This window comes from Danio rerio, chromosome 12 (assembly GCF_049306965.1).
Source record: "Danio rerio strain Tuebingen ecotype United States chromosome 12, GRCz12tu, whole genome shotgun sequence".
Lineage (NCBI taxonomy): Eukaryota > Metazoa > Chordata > Actinopteri > Cypriniformes > Danionidae > Danio > Danio rerio.
The window spans coordinates 35,969,610-35,991,850 of record NC_133187.1 but is presented as its reverse complement, the minus strand read 5'-3'; the positions used below and the strand labels follow the sequence as shown (position 1 = coordinate 35,991,850).

The following is a 22,241-nucleotide window of genomic DNA, read 5'->3' as shown; positions in this document are numbered from 1 at the left end:
TTGATATTGATCCAAGAGCCAATCAAAAAGCAGACATATGCAACAATAAGAATCTGTGTTGATATTAGAGAGTGCTACTTCACCCAGTATTGTTTCAAGAGTACACACTTAGCTGATGATTGAAAATAAAGTTTGGCATACTGTCCCCGGAGAAAGCCCTAAGCTCATAAGGGAGTTTGAGCTCAGGTAGATCTCGAAGAACTCCCCCCAGCTTATTTCTGGCTAATGACAGATATAGGATGGCTAAGAAAAGGTGTATTCGCTAAGAGCTTGGCTATGGTATCAATTTGGAATGTTCCATTTACTTACGTTGTGTGTTTTTTGGACTGTGGGAGGAAACCAGAGAACCTGGGGGAAACCCAGCACAGGGAGAATGTGCAAACTCCACACAGGAATTTTAACTGGTTTTTTAGGAACTTTAACCAAAGACATTCTTGCTGTGAGGCAACAGTGCTAATCACTGGTCCACTGTGTTGCCCATCTGGAAAGGATGGGGAGTAGGCTGGGTAGGCAGGGATTCTTCAAGACAAAGATATTGAAAACTCTGTTTATTTATAGTGAGTTAGGAATCATCTGATTGGAGAATTCATCATGAGCTGATGCGGGACCAGCTGAGAACAATAATAAGCATGTGATCCTCTCAAAATTAGTTTATAAAAAAACTTCACTCAGTGAGCTCGATTCACCTTCACTGAAAAAAATTATTCAAAGATTATTCCTTGGATTTACTCAATTTCTTTATGTTAAGAGGTGGTAAACAATTTATTTGGGCTGAATTTAAACAAACAAATTAAGTTGAACATTACTAAACTTAATTTGTTTGTTTAAATTCAACACAAACAAATTATTTGCAACAGTTCTGCATGCAACACTTTTTTCAGTGTTCCCGCCAGCACTATTTGCTGTTAAACTGTTGTTTATTTTTAATGATGATTATTTTTACAATTTTTAATTTAGAAATTTTAGTAAAAAATTATTTAAAAATATGTAATTATTTATTTTTAGAAAATGCAATAAGGATTTTTTTTGTTTGTGTACGGTATATATGCTGTCAGTTACAGTTCTTCAGAATATGATATTTTAAATTGAATATCATAGGTATATTACAGAAAATTGGAATCTCCAAAAAATCTGAGTAATGTGTAAACTGTTTTTGTAATAGACAATATTTTAGGTGTTATTTAATGAAGCGTCTAATCTATGTTGGGATAACTTCATTTTTGAAAAGTAATATGCATTGCTGACTATTTAATTTGAACTATTTTAATTTAGGTGATTTTCTCAATATTTAGATTTTTTGGAACCCTAAGACTAAAATATTAACAAATACTAACAAAGCATTCATCAATGGAAATCTTATTTATTCAGATTCAGATGATGCATAAATCTCAATTTCACAACATTTAACCCCGATGTTTTGTGGCCCATGGTCACGCTATACTGCAAGTTTTATGCCTCAAAGCTAACTCATCAGTTTAAATTATGAATAATTGTTTTTTATTTGTTTTAAAAAACAGGACTCGAAATTGTCTAATTCATGACATCACAATTTAACCGTAAAGACATTCATTCATGTATTTTTTTTTTCGGCTTAGCCCCTTTATTAATCTGGGGTGACGGAATGAACCACCAACTTATCCAACACATGTTTTACGCAGTGCATGCCCTTCCAGCTGCAATCCATCTCTGGAAAATATCCATACACACTTATTCACACTCATACACTATGGACAATTTAGCTTACCCAATTTACCTGTATCGCATGTCTTTAGACTGTGGGGGAAACCGGTGTGCCCCGAAGCAAACCCACGCAAATGCAGCGAGAACATGCAAAAATCCACACAGAAATGCCAACTGACCCAGCCGAGGCTTGAGCCAGTGACCTTCTTGGTGTGAGGCGACAGCACTACCTACTGTGCCACTGCGTCACCACCATAAAGACATAATATATATATTTAAGTACAGACCAGACTATTTTACACAAACTGTGCCACCAAAACCTGTGCAAATCCTTCTGAAAGAGCAAAATGTGAAATTCATTTTGATATGGCAAAGCGACTAAAAGAGAATGTTTTCAGCTATTGTCATTTCACATTTGAAGAGTTCTCAATTATGATTAGTAGGTCGATATCAGTTTTTTTTTACAAATAACAATTAAATTCACACTTAACACCGTTAAAGGGTTAGTTCATCTCCAAATTAAAATTCTGTCATCCTATACTTATATGTATTATTCCACTCTAAAGACATAAGGAATTAGTTCATCCTCAGAACACAAATGATGGCATTTTCAATCAAATCTGTACCCAAAACTCAAATGCTTCAACATTTTGATAAAGAGATTACAAACTACATTTATATGAGTTGAGCCGTCACATTACCATTTTTGTATGACAAATGGACTTGTTATTAGTTTCATTTATAAATATCAGGGAACATTATTTACAGCATTAAACTTGGCAGGAAGTTCACGCATGCTAGATGTGTAACAACCAATGAGGTTTATTTGTGCATGTCACATGGCAAATTTGAGCTTCTACAATAACCAATGAGGTTTGTCCAAAGGAATCAGGTGTTGTAGAGATTCTGTTTAAGTTCACTGATCAATGTGTCTATAATTAAATCTGTTTATGATATAAAGTGACTGTCTCTCAAAGATTTGGATTAAATCACTTCACTATGTGTATTTGCTTTAAATCTGATCTTTTACCTTAATTTGTGAGTCCTTTGTTAAGGGTTTCAGGTGATATAAGGGTAAGGAAATGACACAAATTTATTTTTTGGTCAAACAAATCCTGTAAAAATCCACCAGGTCACACATTTGCAATGTTTTGTTTAGTTGAATATCACCATATTGTGTAAATAAACATATATGTACAGTATACCATTTCAGTTTCCTAAAAAAAGAAGTCCTTTTTCCTTACGTCAACTTCTTAACTTTTCTGAAGTGAATATAAACATGGCAGCTTTTTTGTTACAATTCATTAATCAATGCCAAATCCAGAGAACTGATAACAACTTTGAAGTAGAATAAAAAAGAAGCATTATTTTGAAAATGTTGTCATCATTTACTTTCAGACTTGCTGGAGTTTTTTAATATGAATATTATCAGGCCTTGACATTAGCACCTGCCAAATGCGGGTAGATTTCTGCTGTGGCGAGTTAGACAGACAGTCCCACTAGCCACTTTGGCTATTTGAAGATTCATTCGCCACAGCGGAATGAACCGCCAACTTATCCAGCACTTGTTTCATGCAGCGGATGCCCTTCCAGCCGCAACCCATTTCTAGGAAACATCCATACACACTCATACACTACCTGTACTGCATGTCGGACTGTGGGGGAAACCGGAGCACCCGGAGGAAACCCACGCGAACACAGGGAGAACATGCAAACTCCACACACGAACGCCAACGACCCAGCCGAGGTTTGAACCAGCGACCTTCTTGCATTGAGGCGACAGCACTACCTACTGCGCCACTGTTTATTTTTTTATTGTAGTTTTCTTAAAAGCAGGATTCGACAATAATGATGGCCCAATATTCAAGCAAATGTGATCTTAGAATCGAGAAGCAACACAACTGACAAAAATAGCTGTGTTCGTGCAAGCAAAAGAAAGCAAGTGAATACCGAATGAGAGAATGATCACGGTCACGCAGAGGTGATGTGATGCGAGTGACTGTAAAAAAACGCACGCACTCCTGTTTACTTGCACGAAGCAACCATGCCTAGAGAAAACGCAACTGGTGCGAACGGTTCTCTTTGAAATAGACTGGACAAAAAGCAATCGTGCACCCACAGTCCTGCTGCTTTCAAGAGCTAGAGATTTATATGTCTATATCTTTTTTTAAGCAGCAGCCGTCACTGCTTTCATTTTAATTATTCTTTTAACAGATTAACAGGGCTAACGTTAACCGTGTGCGCGTGATCATCCTTTCATTATCCCTCACAGTATGTTTTTACCTGCTTTCTTTTTGCTTACGGTTATTTTTGTTAAAAGGTTTAAATTGTCTTCTTTTTTTTAAAATAACATTGTTTTAATATGAGATTAACTCCCTGTTTTTGTGTAGTTAACTGGTGATCTGGGACCATTAGCCATGACAGATTACTGTGCATTTTTTAGATATACATGACAATAGTTCTTTTTTAAATGTCTTTTTTTAAAGAAATGTTTAGTTGAATTAAAAGCGCATGTTTACAGCTAGGCGAGGCAGTGGCGCAGTAGGTAGTGCTGGGTCGCTGGTTCGAACCTCGGCTCAGTTGACGTTTCTTTGTGAAGTTTGCATGTTCTCCCTGCCTTCGCGAGGGTTTCCTCCGGGTGCTCCGGTTTCCCCCACAGTCCAAAGACATGCGGTACAGGTGAATTGGGTAGGCTAAATTGTCTGTATTGTATGATTGTGTATGTGAATGTGTGTGTGGATGTTTCCCAGGGATGAGTTGCAGCTGGAAGGGCATCCACTGCGTAAAAACTTGCTAGATAAGTTGGCAATTCATTCCGCTGTGGCGACCCCGAATTAATAAAGGGACTAAGCCGACAAGAAAATGAATGAATGAATGTATACAGCTATATTTAGCTTGTTTTGACACATTTAAAATTTGTGGCCAAATAATACATTTTTGGTGTGATCAGAGATAGCTAAATTTGATAAATACTTAATTTCGAGCTCTGAAAAGTCATGTGAAATAAAAACTAATCGCAATGTGACACGGCTCATTAGCCCATGCATACTGAGCAAGCTCATACACAACACACACAGTAATTTTATCATGTCAAAGTCTAATTTATGCATATAAAATATATTTTCCCAATAACAAAAGTATGGCTAGTGAAAATGGCGAGTGGCTAGTAATGTTGGGAAATCTACTAGCCACAGTGGCTGGTGATCAAAAAGGCCAATGTTAAGCCCTGAATAATATGAATATAGCTGGAAAACTAAAACAATTGGCTTACATGGTATTTGGTTTTCCTACTATGGAAGTCAATATTTACAAGTTTTTCAGCTTTCTTCAAAATATATTATTTTCTGTTCAACAGAAGAAAGAAACTCAGGTTTTGAACCACTTGAGGGTGCCTAAATAGTGGGTAGATTTCATTTTGGGGTGAACTATCCCTTTAAACTATTTGGGTGAAAGAAACTTTGCTAACTTCATAAGCTAACCTTGTAAATCAAAGCACAAACATGTGAAAGTGAGCTCATCTCTCAACAAATCCCAGATTTCTAATACACACATTACTCCCAAAACACATGCACGTCAAACACCAAACCCACCTGCTGGAGGAGCCGGGTGAACCGTAGGACACAGAAACGCCTGAAAGCTGGACGCGCAGAGTTCACTCACCGTCCCCATCGCTAAACAATCCCTGATTCACTTTAAAGCCTACAGTTCGAATGTGAGAAGTAAGTCCCTTTAAGCACCAAGAGAGAAAAGACCAGCTACTTCCTCTTCAGTCCGAAAGCAGAACTTGTTCAACTGTTTATACTCTCGCCTCAATCATTCATTTCAATAGTATCCAACAGTAAATCCAGAGCAAAAGAGCTCGGATGCACAGCACTGCTCTCTTCACCGATGAGCGCCGCTCTCACAATCTCTCTGACTTCACTCCTTGTATTCTCTCTCCTCCCTCCCTCTCTCTCCTCTCTCACTCTCTTTCTCTCTACGTTCGGTTTAATACAAACTTGCATTATTGGCAGGACAAATGTTACATATGTATTGCCAAAGCATTTGTGTTTACAATAAATAGAACATATGAACACAAATGACATAGTAGTAGTGATATAAATATCTACAATATGTGTATATATATATAACAGTAGTATATTTAGCAATCAAGATTTTGGGACAAAACAATAATTCATTCTTTAATTTTCCTTCGGCTTAGTCCCTTTATTCATTAGGGATTGACACAGTGGAAAGAATCACCAACTTACCCAGCATGTTTTACACAGCGCATGCACTTGCAGCTGCAACCTGGGAAACATCCATACACAGTAATTCAAACAGACAATTTAGTTTATTCAATTCACCTATAGCACATGTCTTTGGACTGTGGGGGAAACAAGGGCATCATAGAAGCAATTGAAAAAATATAGCCTATCATTTGCGCGATGTGTTAATACCACAGTACTCTTTTTCATTTTACCCTTTAGCAGTCACAAGACTGAAACCTCGAGTTTAAGGCAGCACTCATGTCTCATCACAAAGGGGCAACCAAAACTGACACATAGGCCCAATTTTAATTCTACCCCTTAGCCCTTACCACTTTTTTTGCATGTTAACGTGAAGGGGTTGGGGTTTCCCAGTTCTCTTTAGCTTGAAGGCATAGGGCTAAGGGGAAGGGGTAGATACCTCACGAAAGGGAGATTTTACAGGACCACACTCGAAATCAAGGGGAAAATTTTTTTCCCAGAATACACCAGCAACATGGCTGCACATTTTTTGTCATTGCTACAAATTTTTACGACAAACAAGCACATGTTTTAATACATTCATAACCGTGTTCATGTTTTACCGTCATGCTTTAAAAAAAAAATATATATATATATATATATATATATAAATAAAATAAAAAAACGGCAAATTTCGCTATCTTTAATCCATAATAATAACTCCAATATTAACTCCTGTACAGCAGTCCCACAACATTCTGTCACTCGATGACACTCAAATACCCTGTCAGAAAAGTCTAGTGGATGGGAATGAGCTTTTCACAGTGTCTGCTATAATGATAATGTTGTTTTCATCTGTTAAGACGAATATGGCCACTGTAATGCGCAATACAGTTGCGATCTTATTGCCACATTATAGCGTTATAATAACATATCATTGCCTTCAGTGGTTTCCTAAAGATAAATACCAATAAGTAACACAACTGGAATAACTACAGCAGTTGCCAGCGTCAATCTCATATGAAGCAAGAGATCACAGTGACAATGCTGTTTCATTTCTTAGGGGTAAATTTTGAAGCCCTTCACACTCTGTTTCAAGGGCCAAGAGGAAGGGGTACGAGTACTACAATCCTTGCACAACCTACAGTTTTGTCTGTTCTCTCTCTCTCTCTCTCTCTCTATTACCCAATTTAAATGTGGGAATTTGGAAACCAGATCTAAATTTAGCGGGAATGGTCGGGTAGAAAATTATTCGGTCCCAAATTCATTTTTGCTAATATAAAGCCTGTGGACTTACATGGTAACTAGATGTGTATCTAGTATGTAATGACAGTGTATATACACACTGTTACATAGTATTACTTATAAATCCACTCATGATAAAGTGTAAAATGGTCACAAATTACTGTTTAATATATAAAACCCAAGCCTTTGTGCAACTAATAAACAACAGCAAACTTCTGCCAAAAATGTATAAGTGTATAGAGAAATATGCAAATGCCTTATATCAGGGGTGCTCAATCCTGTTCCTGGAGAACTACCTTCCTGCAGATTTCAGTTGCTTCCCATATCAAACATCTGCCTGTAATTATCAAGTGGTGTTCAGGTCCTAATTAATTGGTTCAGGTGTGTTTGATATGGGTAGCAACTGAAATCTGCAGGAAGGTAGATCTCCAGGAACAGGATTGAGCACCCCTGCCTTTTATGTTGTTTTAATGTGAATTGTAGAATCACATCAGTATTAAAAGGGTAGTTTACCAAAGACTGTGTTATTAATGATCTGTTACACATTTGAACTTATTCAGTGTGTTGTTACATGTGTTTAAACCAGTAATACACAAGTAAATACTATGTACCAATGTGTACATACACTGTAATTACATACTACTTACACATCTAGCTACCGAGTAAGTTCACAGGTATAAGCAACACTATATAAAGTGGAACCAATTATTCTAAGTGAACAAAGACTAAATATACAGCAGGAGGGGTTGGGTGGCGAATAAAACCTCACAAGAGCGAGTTTCTAAAACAAGTCCTGTGCAGACCTCTACACATATTTTGCAGCCAGCTTAGATTGGTCATTTTGTTCAATGTATATAGTAAAGTTTTTTCTGAGTTGTCTAAATTAAAGTATTAAAGCAAGAATTATTTCAGGGTTAAAAATTAAGGGGAATGTTTGTCTTGTTGTGGTGTATGTGGGGCAGAAAAGAAGGAAGTGTGTCTCATAAGGATTTTCTTTCTTTCTCTTTCTCTCTCAAATTCAAACTCAAAACTTGCTTTATTGGCATGAGAAATGTTACAAATGTATTGACAAAGCTTTTATAAGGTTATAAATATACAATATTTTATATATATATATATATATATATATATATATATATATATATATATATATATATATATATATATATATATATATATATATATATATAAACAAAGTAAACAATATTTTTTTATTTTATAATTTATCAATAAATAATAATCAGTATATTTACAATAATTTATTTATAACCATCTAGGTGTGTGTGTGTGTGTGTGTGTGTGTGTGTGTGTGTGTGTGTGTGTGTGTGTGTGTGTGTGTGTGTGCGCGCGTGCTCTCTCTCTCTCTTTCTCTCTGTGTTTGTGTCTGTCTCTTTGTATTCACCACCATATGGCTTCTGTGTTTCTCTAAATCTGGTGCTGAAATAGTTTTAGTAAAGCCTGATTTAAATGGACATACATAGGCACAAGCTCATCAACACCTCCCAAAAACACCTCCCCACTCACTCCCTTCCTCCCTCTCTCTCTCCCTCCCACAAGCACAGAGGGCAGTTTAGTCAGAGCAGCGCAAGCATCCTGGGCATCTGAGCCATGCGTGGTTTTGAAGGGCATGTATATGTTTACTCATGGAGAAGCGGAAGATCAGGCAGCCCATCTATAAATGTGCGCCTGCAGACACGTGTACATTGTTGAGACCCTCTGAAACCTACATGCATTTTAAATCACTGTTTTTGTTTGTGTGTTTGTGTGTTTTTTATACCAGTAATTGCCTTCCTGTAGAATCAAGAGCACTTTAATGCAATCATCATGTTGGTAATGATCTATCTGTGTCCGCATTGTATGTTATATATGTGTGCTATAGGAATAGGAGAAAATTATGTATAATTGCGCACAACAACCTGAAATCTAGGACTAAGTGGGTCAAAGATGAAACCCATTTTGCGGTCTGCATTAAATTAAATTTAGTAAATTCATTTTATATTATTAGAAATATAAAATGCAAGTAAAATGTCTGCTTTTAATGTTTCACATAACGTTTGTGGGGGGGTGAAATACATATTGGTGTTATAATTTGACACTCAGTGGTTGAACTAGGTATTGCACTACTGGATCAAAACACAAGCAAGCCCAGGTTGTCAAATTGACGTGAGTATACCTGTCAGGGTTGGTGAGGGGAAATGGGGAAAAAGGAGCGAGGACTCAAGTGCAGGAAAATGGGGAATTTATTAAATAATAAACATAAAATAAAATGCAAAATAAACTACCCCGAGGGGGAAAACCTTAACAAAACAAATACATACACAAACAAACTTCACTGGGCTGGCTGGTAAGGAACAAGACTGGAAACACGACAGGACAAGGGTTCAAACAACAACATGTGATGACGAACTGGCGCAGGACAGCAAATGTGAGGGGTATATAAACTGTAGAAAATTAACACACAAACAGGTGAACACAATTAACTAATAATGGGTTAACAAGGAGGGTGGGACAAGACAATAGACGGGAGAGCGCATGACACAGAGAGACAACACAAGCCATGCGCTCACTTAACAGGACAAGAACATGCAGCCAATGAGAGAACTCATTAACCACATGTTCATGACAACAAACACAACACTGAAGCACACGACAAAAGCACGTGACCACAATGTAAACACCGAGCCACGTGCTTTGACAAGAGACGCAAGACACGAGCACACGATAGATAAACACCTTACCGTGCGCTCACACATAAGCAACGCGCATGCTTCATCTCAGCGCCAACCAAAACTGAAACCAACTAGACGGAGGCGCCGAGAATAAAGCAGCGCGCCGCTGACAGAACAAACACTAGTACAAGAGTGCGCGCGTCTGAGGGACGCAGAGCGTGCGCGGCCACATCAAGCGGCAGAGCGCACACTCTGCGTACACCCACGACGGCGCGAGCGCACACAGAGACAGAAACAGGACCAGACATGAGTAGTGTCAGATCTCTGCCACCAAAACAAGAATTTACAAGACCAAAGTGGCAGAACCCTGACAATACCTGAATATTGAGCCTAAAGGCTGATTTGAACTGTTTTCTAACTGAAAGCAACAGCATGCAATAAAAGAATTTTTTTTTATACTAAAAGCAGTTTTTGTCATAACCAACAACTGAAATTTATATTTTGAGAATAAATATCATTTTACCCTTTAGCAGTCACAAGACTGGAACCTCAGGTTTAAGGCAGCACTCATGTCTCATCACAAAGGGGCAACCAAAACTGACATATAGGCCCAATTTTAATTCTACCCCTTAGCCCTTACCACTTTTTTTGCATGTTAACGTAAAGGGGTTGGGGTTTCCCAGTTCAAATATCTTGAAAATAAAATAAACCATGTGAAATTGAAAATTAGAACTGTAACTTAGTGCTAGCCAAGTTACAAAACAAATATTAATCATTCAGCATGTACATAAAATAATGCTAAAGAGGTTTGATAAGTATTAATTAGATTATGATAATTACCATTTCTTGATTGAGTACATATTCTGTGTTTCTGAATGGCTGTACTTAAATATCAGTCGTAGCGTGTTGTTATGACACGGGGTTACAATGTAACTTGATCACCTAATGTATATGTTCGTAATATTTCTATTATTTGGTAAATAATAACCTCATGTGGAACTCTGAATCTGTCTCATTTCGGAGTCTGCCACTGTCCACCAGAGGTCGCGTTCTTCACGAGCGCATGCTTTGAGAGCCTTCTTGACCGAAGGAATTAAGTGCACTGTTTTCCAGCAAGGCAACCCGGGGTGCTGAAATATAAGTGGCTAAACTGTTCCGGCATGGAAAGCAAATTTTTAAAGCAGAATATCTGACTTTGGCATTGTTTTTCAGAAAAACAAGAATGTTCAATTAGCATGTTTCTTAAATATCTGCAAACATATGATGGTATTTTTATGCTTTAGAGGAGTCAAAAACTTACATACAGCACCTTTAAGATTCCAAGACACTATTTCAATGAGTTTAAGACTTTAAGACTTTTTAAAACCAGGCGGACAGCCTGAGAAGAGCGAGAGAGAGTATGGTTACACTTAATGACATAAATCATGGTAAAAATGACATAAATCATGGTAAAAATGCATGATAGTCAATATTACCATATGATATTCAGTGGCTTGATTATTATTATTCATTAATGAATTACACAATTACAGTTTAACAAGTATTTATTTGTAAATAAAGTGAACTGAATTTGCTAGAGAAGTTCATGTTATAAATATTCACACAGAAATCTGCAAGCTAGAGTAAACGTGACTGCAACTGCTGTGCTTCTTAAAACAAGCATGACTTAAAGGAAACACTTTGTTTTTGCAACACTTTCGAATCATAAGACTGCTGAATATCGCTGACTTGTCGCTGGTCAAGTGTCATAAAACAGGAACTAAACATTACTCTCAAATAACAATCTCAGCTTGGAGACAGAAAAAGAATGGAGACAATACAGTAGCCTGATTAGATGCTGTGATCTTTTTTTATTAATTAATTAATTGTTAATTTAATGGAACAGTTGCACTAAAAATGTTGTCATTTTGAGTCATACTGTGTATATGAGTACTACACAGTTTTGTTTAGTTTTTTTGGTGGTTTGCAACAAATAAAACCATCTGGGAATGTCAACAGTAGTATCAGAGGAGAGACGATGAGGAGATCCTGTTGGAAAGTCCACCCAGTACTTTCCAAATCACTTTCCTCACTTTATCTTGTGTCACTCTTTTACTGGTATATACACCCTTCCTTTCCTTCAACTCCACCCATATATCTCTTGCACTATTCACACCACACCTACATTGTAAAACAAAATTGCTTAAATTAACTTAATCGTTGTTACCAATTTAGGTGGATTGAACATAAACAAAATGAAGTTGTCTAAAAAAAAACAATAAGAATGTTTTTTTTAAAAAAGCAATAAAGATTTAAGAATAAGAATTGTGTTGTTTCAACTCATTTTAAATAAGTAGTTTGAACAAGCAGCTAAAGTCATTTTTGAGTGTATCTACAATACACTCTTCATCATGTATTAGTTATATCAATTAAACATTTTTCAATTGATATTTTGTCAATTATTTTATTTAATCTAATATGAGATTGAGACAACATAGGCTTAATCCAACCCGGGCTCATTGTGGAAACGTAGCCCCGCGGACGTTTCTGCGGACCGCGGTTTACGTCCCGGGAGGTACGTATTCGAGCATTTTTTGTTTTTCGCGGAACCGCGAGAGGCCGCTGTGCGCGCTTTTTCGCGTCTCGGGCGCCTCTCAGGAGCACGCGGCGTTCCGCCCGCGCCGTTCTCGCGCAAAAGCCGCCGGATCGGGGAAAAAAAAAAGCAAAAGCCCTCGTCTTCGATTTCGACCGCGTTTTCGGATCCCGCCACGTTCTCGCCCTTATTTTTCGGATTCCGTTTTTCGTCTTACCTGATTTCCGGAACCTCCGCTCCGCCGACGCAACGCTGTGAGCTAAGCGGACAAACTGATTGCATCGGGAAAGCCCTCCACTCGGAGGCGAGCCGTCGGCCGGCGAGCGCGAAGAAGAGGGGCGTAGCGGCGCCACACCGCCCCGCAGCGTTCGCTCGAAAAAAACCAAACGCGGCCTTTACGTACCTCCAGCCACGTAAATCGTGGTCTCCAGAAATGTCCGCGGGGCTACGTTTCCAGAATGAGCTTGGGTTGGCTTAATCTGAAAACGTAGCCCTACATATATTTCTGGAGATTGCGAATTATAGCCAGTAGTTCTTATGGCTGCATTTTGTCTTTAAAACAAATGCTACGTGGCGGTATAGTGTTGTTCCTTTTCACGCTTACCAGCTGAACGCTTACCTCTGTAGGGACAGCCCATGTGGCCTTGCCCAGTGGTTTGCAGCGTAGATCAGCGGACTTGAGACGCAGAGAGGAGTTGACTGCGATAATGGGGTTCGAGTCCGGCGAAGAATGGTTCCAAAAAACAGGTAAAACAAAAACAAAAGCCAAAAATAAAATAATTAAGTAAATAGCAGGGTGAGAATGTAGTAAAATCTGAAAACGTGGTAAAATCAGGGGGCTTTTCAAAACACTGTAGGTTGGGTTTAGGGAAGTTGGTGGGCGGGTCATTCGGTGCTTTTTAAAACACTATTGGTTGGGTTTAGGAAAAGGGGTGGGTGGGATCAGTCGATTGGTCAGCCAGTCAGTCGACAGGATTTACGCGAGAAGAGCGGGCACAAATGGATTTATGATCCATGGATTTTATGAATGCATTTACAAATTTCCCGAAAAATAGATGTTTATTATTATTATTACCATATACGTGTCATTACTATGCTTAAAATGGTTTAATTTATTTATTTATTTTTTTAAATAAGAAATAAAATGTTAAATTTCATTTATGCATTTTTATTTATATGAAAATGCACAATTGCTTTGGTACAGTATTTTGTCTAAAACAGAAACCAAAAAGGGCCAGTCGTTACATTATTTTCCATAACTAAGTAGTTAAGTTAACATGGCCTAATTTATAGTTGAACGACTTTTACCTATTTCTGCTCTCCCACATGTCTGAGGTTGGTAGATAAGATGTTTACTGGTAATTTGGCTCTTCCTGACACCATCATCCACCAACTGAGCGAGATCAAAAACCTCTATCACACTCAAGATTTTGTTCAATTTAAATGATTAATCTGACATTTAGCTGTAGCTATTATCTGCAGTGATTCACAGCACACTTATTATAGAGACCTTCTCTTTCGCAGTAGCCTTGAATAACATTGCGTCTTTCTCAAGGACAATGAAGATCGTTCAGGATGCTACTGTAAACTGTAGATTGTTAACTGATAGACACAGCACTCATAATACTATGCAGGATTTGGTTTACTTTTGTGTGTCTAATCATTTAAAATTTGCAATTTAAAAGGGCATGTTGAATTGCTTTTCTGAATAGAAACTCTATATTATTACAAAATTATTTAATTTTACAGCATCGCCTCTCAGCAAGATGGTTGCTGTTTCGAGTCCCGGATATTGGAGTTGAAATTTCTGTGTGGAGTTTGGATGTTTTCCCCATATTGGCATAGGCTTCCTCCGGATGCTGCAGTTTCCCCCAAAATCCAAAGACATGCAGTATAGGTGAATTAAATAAACTAAATTGTTCGTAGTGTATGTGTGTGAATGAGCGCATATGGATGTTTCTCTGTTGTGGATGAAAAAAGGGACTAAGCCGAAGGAAAATGAATGAATGAATTTTAAGACATCTTTGGTAATTACAAATAAGTATGCAAAATTACATCCAGCTAAACCTAAACCTAGCGCTAATTGTAATCCTAACCATACAGTAAGTACGTGTAATTAATTAATATAACTCAACAATTAAAGAAACATACAATGGAACAAGCACAACTTAAAAACAAGTCTAACCCAAAAATTGTAAAAAAAATAAAAATAAAAATAAAAATGCAAATGTCTTTTTATGTCCCCTTTCTGAATAAAATATAAAGAAAAACATTTCTATAAAAAACAAAAACAAAAAAAAAACATCAGAATCATTCGATCACCACAACCACAAGCCAACAAATGCAAATGTTCATAGTCTTGTGCTTTTGCAGCAACTACACAGAAATAAAGAGCCTTTTCCTCTTATTTCAGGCATTTATAAATGAACATTTTAGGCTAGGAGGACACCCTGCAGCGACAAAAGAAAAGGAGAACAGAGGAAAAATGGCATGCAAGTTTTATGTCAAATGTTAGTCAGCAGGACTTTTAAAAACACAGTTTTTTTTCTGAAGAGACGACTGCCATCAAGACCCACAGACATTTCACAACATTTCTGAGAAAAACACCTTTAACAAGACATTTCACTGTCAAAATCCACAACAATATAACCAAAACCAACAACAAATGATCTTTCGAGCTGACACTCTCAAATCCTGAAGAAAACAGGGTGTTTATGGAGCATACCAACATGAACACTACACAGTCACAAATCTGTGGGAAACAGTGTTGTCAGTTACAGCGTTAAAAAAAATAAATAAATAAAAACTATGATAAACATTTCGACAGTAGTATCAAAGAGCATGGAATCCCCAAGAGGCGACACTCTAGTGTGATTTGGAAAACAGCCACTAGATGTCGCTATTGTCACACCATTGAAAATCCGCCACCAATGAAAATTCCAATAGAACAACAGTATATCAGAAAAAAATATGAAAAGTGCAGATGATTATGATAGTAAGTGTTGTATTGTCGTCTTTCAGGTTGTATCTCAGCTTTAATTAGCTTTTTTAATAAATAACTTAAAAACAAAGCACCTACTTGCCATCGCGACAGCAATAAAACCCACTGAACGGCTGATCACTTCCACTCCAAAATGGCGGAAGCTGTTGCTGGGCGCTGCTGTCGCAATGGAACGTTCTATTGAGTGTCGCATCTTGGTGATTCTAAACTCTTTGGTAGTATTACCATTTAAAATTGTTATTAGCATTAAAGGGCAGCTATTTAACCCCTTATTCACAAGATGTAAGATAAGCCTTTGGTGTCTCCAGAATGCGTCTGTAAAGTATCAGCTCAAAATACACATCAGATTATTTATTATAGCCTCCAGAATTTGCCAATTTTTTTGTGTTGACTACAGTGTGGCTGTTTTTGTAGCCTGTGGCTTTAAATCTAAATGAACTGCTTCTCTCCACCCTCCTACGTGCATATCTGCTTGCTGTATACCATTGAAAATACTAGGCTAAAGCTTAAATTGACTAAATTAAACTGCAAATCAAATCACAACATCAGTCACAAAATCACAATTAAGTTAAATCGCACAAACTTAAGTGTGTTTGACATTTATTCTGTCATTTTCAGGAAAATTGAACAAAATCGTGATACACACTATTAACAACTACAGTTGAAGTAAAATTATTTGCCCTCCTGTGATTTTTTTTTATATTTCCCAAATGATGTTTAACAGAGCAAGGAAATTTTCACAGTATTTCCTATAATATTTTTTCTTCTAGAGAAAGCTTTATTTGTTTTATTTTGTTTTTAATTGTTTTAAAACCCTTTTAAGGTCAATATTATTATTATGTCTACAGAACGAATCCCTGTTACACATTGAATTGCATAATTACCATAACTTGCCTACTTAACCTAATTAAGCTAAATAAATGTGTCTTGCAAAATATCTAGCAAATATTATGTGCTGTCATTATGGCAAATATAAAGAAATCGGTTATTAGAAATTAGTTATTAAAACTATTATAACTAGAAATGTGTTGAAAAACTCTTCTTTCTTGTAAACAAATTTGGGGGAAAAATACAAAGAAGGGCTAATAATTCTCACTTCAACTGTTTGTCTTTAACTTCGCCTCATGTGGTTTTCAAAAATGCTGTGACGTCAGAAGAACACTGGGATGCAGCTGCAGATTCAGGACTTTCAGCACGATTTTGAAGTGTCTGCACAGCTGAAAAGCTAAAGGCCGATAAACGCCTGCACAGTGTCAGCAAGCACTGGTTGTTGTTCATTCAGCCTTGCTGTTTCACAGAACTGTGAAGCTGAAAAAATGGATTCACCATAATGGTCAGCAGCTTGGATTTTCCCATTAAAAATGTAGTCTATGAACATTTTCTGTTCCATCAGTTCCGAAACTGATGCTTTTTTTTTTGGCCATATGTTTCAGTCATATCTGCCCCAAATACATCCAGTTGTTCTGTTCATTAATCAAGATGACAGATGCATACGAATGAAAACTAGGCTAAATCATGACAAAAGTACTGCTAGAAAAATCACAGACAGACTCTTCCTGTACCAGTCCTTTTATTCTTGTAATAGTTGGTATTCATGTATCGTGATTGGTAGAGCATTGCGTTTTAACAATAATATGGGTTTTATTCTAAGAATCACACACACTCTCAGGTAAAATTTATAGCTTGAATGAGCTGTAAATCGAGTTATAAAACCTCTGCTAAATGCAAATATGTATAAGAAAAGACTATGTGTAAGGCACCATCTAAAAAGCCCACAGTTTGCATTTCAATGGTCCCGCGTTTTGATTGGTGACACCAGTTAAACATGATTTCTTGATGACAACAAACAATCAAAGCTAGCTAGATGGCACTCAAGTTTAAAACATATCTGTCTGTCATAATTAGCTGCTTGAACAAATGACCTAATTGGTCATTTTTGGAGAAGGAAAATCTTCAGTTGAATCCCAGCATCTCAATGTATAGTATTTAAGTTAAGACAGAGAATCAGATTTAGATATATAGCTGGATCTGAAATCGCATATTACTTGACAAAAGTACATTTGTATTGCAATGTGACAAAACAAGAACAATTACAATCAGCAAGGCTGTCTGCCCTGCATTATTATGGACACGCTCACTTGCCATTTAAACAGATTTCCTCCTTTAAAAGGCTGGCTTTCTGGCGTCATGATGCTCATTTGTCGTGCAGAAACAGAAGCACAAAGGAATTGTCACACAATACCTTCTGTTGTGATGAGGCAGACTTTAAGTATCCCTGTATTACATTTCTAAAAATAACAACACAGGCTCATAGGAAATACATGCTTCAGCTTACATTTTCCAGCAGAAGCAAAAAAATATATACATAACACGCATCTGAATGCAGCTTCTAGGTAAAACAAATGCTATGGGGAAGTATGATACCAACAATAATGGTTACTTAACACACTTATGATATTTACAAGAACATACGGTATTATTGACAAAGGGCGGCACAGTGGCTCAGTGGGTAGCACTGTCACCTCACAGCAAAAAGGTCATTGGTTCGAGTCTCGGCTGGACCAATAGGCATTTCTGTGTGGAGCTTGCATGTTTCTCCTTGTCCACATGGGTTCAGGTGTTCCAGTTTCCCCCACAGTCCATAGACATGCGCTTTAAGTAAATTGGGTAAACTAAATTGGCCGTAGTGTATGTGTATTAATGTGAGAGTGTATGGGTGCTTCCCAGTATTAGGTTGCGGCTGGAAGGGCATCCACTGTGTAAAACATATGCCGGAATAGTTGGTGGTTCATTCCGCTTGTGGCAATCCCTAATAAATAAGGGACTAAGTCAAGGGAAAATGAATGAATGAATGAATTTTCAACTAATTAAGGATTATTTTAACACAGTACTTTACTAAACACCAATAAAAAATTTCAACTAAGGATGATTTGTGATCAAATACGTTTGATTTATATATTAGGGGTGTGAAATTACTGTATAATGGTCTCATGGTTCGGTAAAGATTATAATTTAATATACAAACAGTCAGATAATGTTCATCAGCGGCTATTCATATCTGCTAATATAGACAGACACTCCACCACATAAAAGGGTCTACAGTAAAAGAGCAAGGAAATAGGGGGTCTGGGGTTCTACTGTACCTTCAGTGTCAGTGAAAGTCTGTCCCAGCAAACTCACATGCAGTAAACTGTGCATTCACCAGCATGGACCACACCACACTTTAAGCTAGACTTTATTGTAGGGATGAAAAGGAGTGGTGAGGGAACAGTGGGATAAAGGGGAACAGAGGATAAATAAAGAACAAGTAGGTAGGTTGATCGGGCATCCTGCGATGATGCCCAGAGACTAAGGCCCAATCCCAATTCTACCCTTTAGCCCTTCCCCTTACCCCTACCCCTCATTTTGCGCGTTCTCGTCAAGGTGAAGGGGTGTCCCAGGGAAAGGGGTATACACCTTCGAACAAAGATTTTTCAGGACCACACTCAAAACCAAGGGGTAAGAAAATTTCCCAGAATACACCAGCAAAAACAGTAGTATTGCTGAACCCGGAAATAAGGAGATTAACAAATTAGTTTTTTTTTTTTTTTTGTTATTATTACAAATTTTTACAATAAACAAGCACATCTTTTAATATATTTATAACCACGCCTGTGTTTTACCATCATACTTTAAAAAACAAATGCTAATTTTTGCAATCTATAATCACTAATAATGACTCCTGTATAGCAGTTCCAAAACATTCTGTCACTCGATAAAACTCGAATACCCTGTCAGAAAAGTCTAGTGGCTGGGAATGAGCTTTTTATGTGTAAATACACAGTACAGTTACGATCTTATTGCCACATTAGATCGCTATGATAACATAATATATGTCTTAAGTAACTTCCTGAAGATAAATACCAAAAAATAACACAACTGGAATAACTACAGCAGTCGCGACCCCCCCCTTCCCCTATTCAACCGAGGAGAGAAGAGAGGGTAATAGGGAATTGGAGAGAGGAAAGGTGGGTTTCAAAGAATGAGATGAATAGTGCTAGAGGCCTGATCTTCCTTAAATAAGTTTCAGGAGGTAAGTGATTGGTTAAAGACAAAGTGAGGCTTGGTCCCGCTGCTGAACCTATGTCAACAAGTTATCTCCATCAACTGTTGGCTTTTTACATACTTGGAACATTTTAATCACTCGCATCTCACATCCCTCACCAAAGTATGCTACTGCGACATAGTATATATGTGATGTCAGTGCGTAATAAGCAGTTGTGATCGATTACCAGGGCCAGACGGAATCTGCGGACGTTTTTTGCTATTTCCGCAGAGAATTTTGGTAAAAATCTGCGGATTTCTGCAGAATTATTTTGGGGGTATCCAGCGGAGTATCATAACTAAAACTTTAATATATAAAGTAAATAGTAATAAAAATATAAAGTAATATATTACTGAATAAAAACTGAAGAAATTCATATTTACACATTTACTCAAGTAAGTAAATAGAATTAATAATGGGCTAAAAAATAATGGGCTAGAAATCTGCGGAATTCTGCGGAAAATCTGCGGAAAATCTGCGGAAAATCTGTGGAATTCTGTGCGCGCAGATTCCGTGTGGGCCTATCGCTTACTGAACCTATACTGCATCGTCCCTATCTGCATTGCAGTCTGCCAAAGAAACGATTCATTTTGACACCTGTCCTATCTATGGACACCTTTTCTGTCATGGTCGCCCCCTAGTGGATTTGTCATCTGAATCGTGCAATAAAATAAAATAAAGCGCACCAAAGAAACAATTTATTCTGACACCCCTACTATCTAATAACAAATTTTCTAGCAAGGTCACCCCTAGTGGATTTGTCATCTGAATCCTGCAATAAAATGTATTTCGAGCAATGTATTTTACATTTTGCAAAAATGTAGGCTGAAGCATGTATTTCCAATGAGCCTCGGCCAAAAATAAAGGTTGTTTTTTTTTGACAATAAGGTTTCCACAAACAACATTTAACATTCTTTTGGGAAAGTTTCTTTAAACTATTATGTTCTTCACAGTATTATTTGAAGAACTCATTTATTCATTCATTTTCTTGTCGGCTTGTTCATAAGAGTGAAGGGTAATATTTTCTGTTCCCCTGCTGATACACTTTACATTAAAAGACAAGTGAAATTACTGATAACATTTATCCGGCAAAACAATACAAAGAAAATAAAGACAATATAAAAATAAGGAAGATAACTGCAGAGGAACTATACATTAGTGATAAAAAACCATTTCTAAGCTAACCAGCATCATATGCCAGCAGTAAAAGCCTTCATTTAACATCTGTGATATCTGCAGGGTTTGTTTCCCCTATAGGGATGAAGCAGATCAAAAAATGAATAAGCACATACACACATGCACAACCTCATGTGATCGACTCTTAAAGGAACATTTTCCAAATAAATGAACATAATATGTTATCATTTACTTACTATGCTTTAGGCTAACAAACGCTAAGTGAAATAGCATTGTATTATTTTTAAACCAATGTTTCATTTCTTGCACAGCCTGATTGTTTAGCTTCATAAGCCTTCAGCTTATTATCATGGGACAAAGTTTTAATAGCTATTTCATTGCATTTATGAATAACCAAAGACTAGTTTCACATAAAAAAAATTCAGTAATGCGCTGCAAAAGAAGTAAAGTCACCTACATCTTGGATTGCTTGCAAGTAAATCAAGAGCAGATTTCTATTTTTTGGGTGAACTGTCCCTTTAAGACTAGCTCTAGCACCATTAATGGAGTATCAGACTACACAAGCAACATTATGAAACTAATATAAATAATTGTGTGATCTGTTTTCTTTACGGGCTTGATTGTGACAGACTGCACAGCCCATGTGAAAAACAGGACTAATGGGAGGTGGTCACGACTGCTGACATTGGTATCTCACAGTCGTCCCGTGGAGGAAAGCTGTCGCTTCATCTTAGCTGATCTTAAAACAGATCAGACTTTGAAGATTTCCTTCTTCTCTGGAGCTTAAGATTAATGAGAGAGTGCAAGAAAGACTTTAGAGGGAAGGAAACACAGCAGTATTTTTCGAATTAAATCAAAGGGTGCATGGAAAAGGAATGGTAAATGATGGAAACTAATAGATATATATTTATATTTTCGCTAAGATTCAAATAATAAAAAAGTAACATGCATGCTATGGCACAGCAAACATGATATTTATCTACTAAAATAAAATGTAATCACATTAAGAGCACTTTTATGTGTCAGGGATTGGCTTTTATTAGAACATATATCACTTTTTTATATGACTGTCATATTAAAATGTGTATGAATTAAATCTGCTTTAGTTTAATATGTCCTTAATGTATAGATATCATATTTCAAAACCAAACTATTAAATCTTTGTGCTTAAATTCATTGAAATTAAAGTTTTGGGTCAGTAAGATGTTTACAGAAAGAAATCAATTGTTTTAAAGAGAATTGCTGCCAAATTAATAAACACTCGAAAGATCATGTTTTCATAAAAGAAAAAAAAAAGTAAAAAACTTTAATGATGATAATTGAACATCAAATCAGCATTTAAATGATTTCCAAAGAAAGAAGAAAAATAATAAAAGTTTATATATATATATATATATATATATATATATATATATATATATATATATATATATATATATATATATATAGTTGAAGTCAGAATTATTAGCCCCCCTCTTGAATTAGATTTCTTTAATTATTTTTTTTAATTTATTATTTCTCAAATTATGTTTAACAGAGCAAAGAAATTGTCAAAGTATGAGAAAATTGTATTTGTTTTATTTCAGCAAAAATGAAAGCTGAAAAAATGAATTCATTAAAACTCATTTTAAGGTCAAAATTCGAC

At 36.7% G+C, this 22,241-nt stretch overlaps 1 protein-coding gene across 3 annotated transcripts in view; it reads right to left on the bottom strand.

The window, feature by feature from the left end:
• cyth1b (cytohesin 1b) overlaps positions 1 to 22,241 on the bottom strand; it is a 195,023-nt gene that overhangs the window by 113,690 nt on the left and 59,092 nt on the right. Inside the window, exon 1 of one of the 3 annotated variants that reach the window (XM_005169466.5) lies at positions 5,271 to 5,583. The exons of the other annotated variants lie outside the window; for them this stretch is intronic. Coding sequence (XP_005169523.1) covers positions 5,271 to 5,349 — 79 coding nt within the window. The 5' untranslated portion in view covers positions 5,350 to 5,583. Of the gene's footprint in view, positions 1 to 5,270; positions 5,584 to 22,241 lie in introns of those variants that run through there. 3 annotated transcript variants of the gene reach the window in all.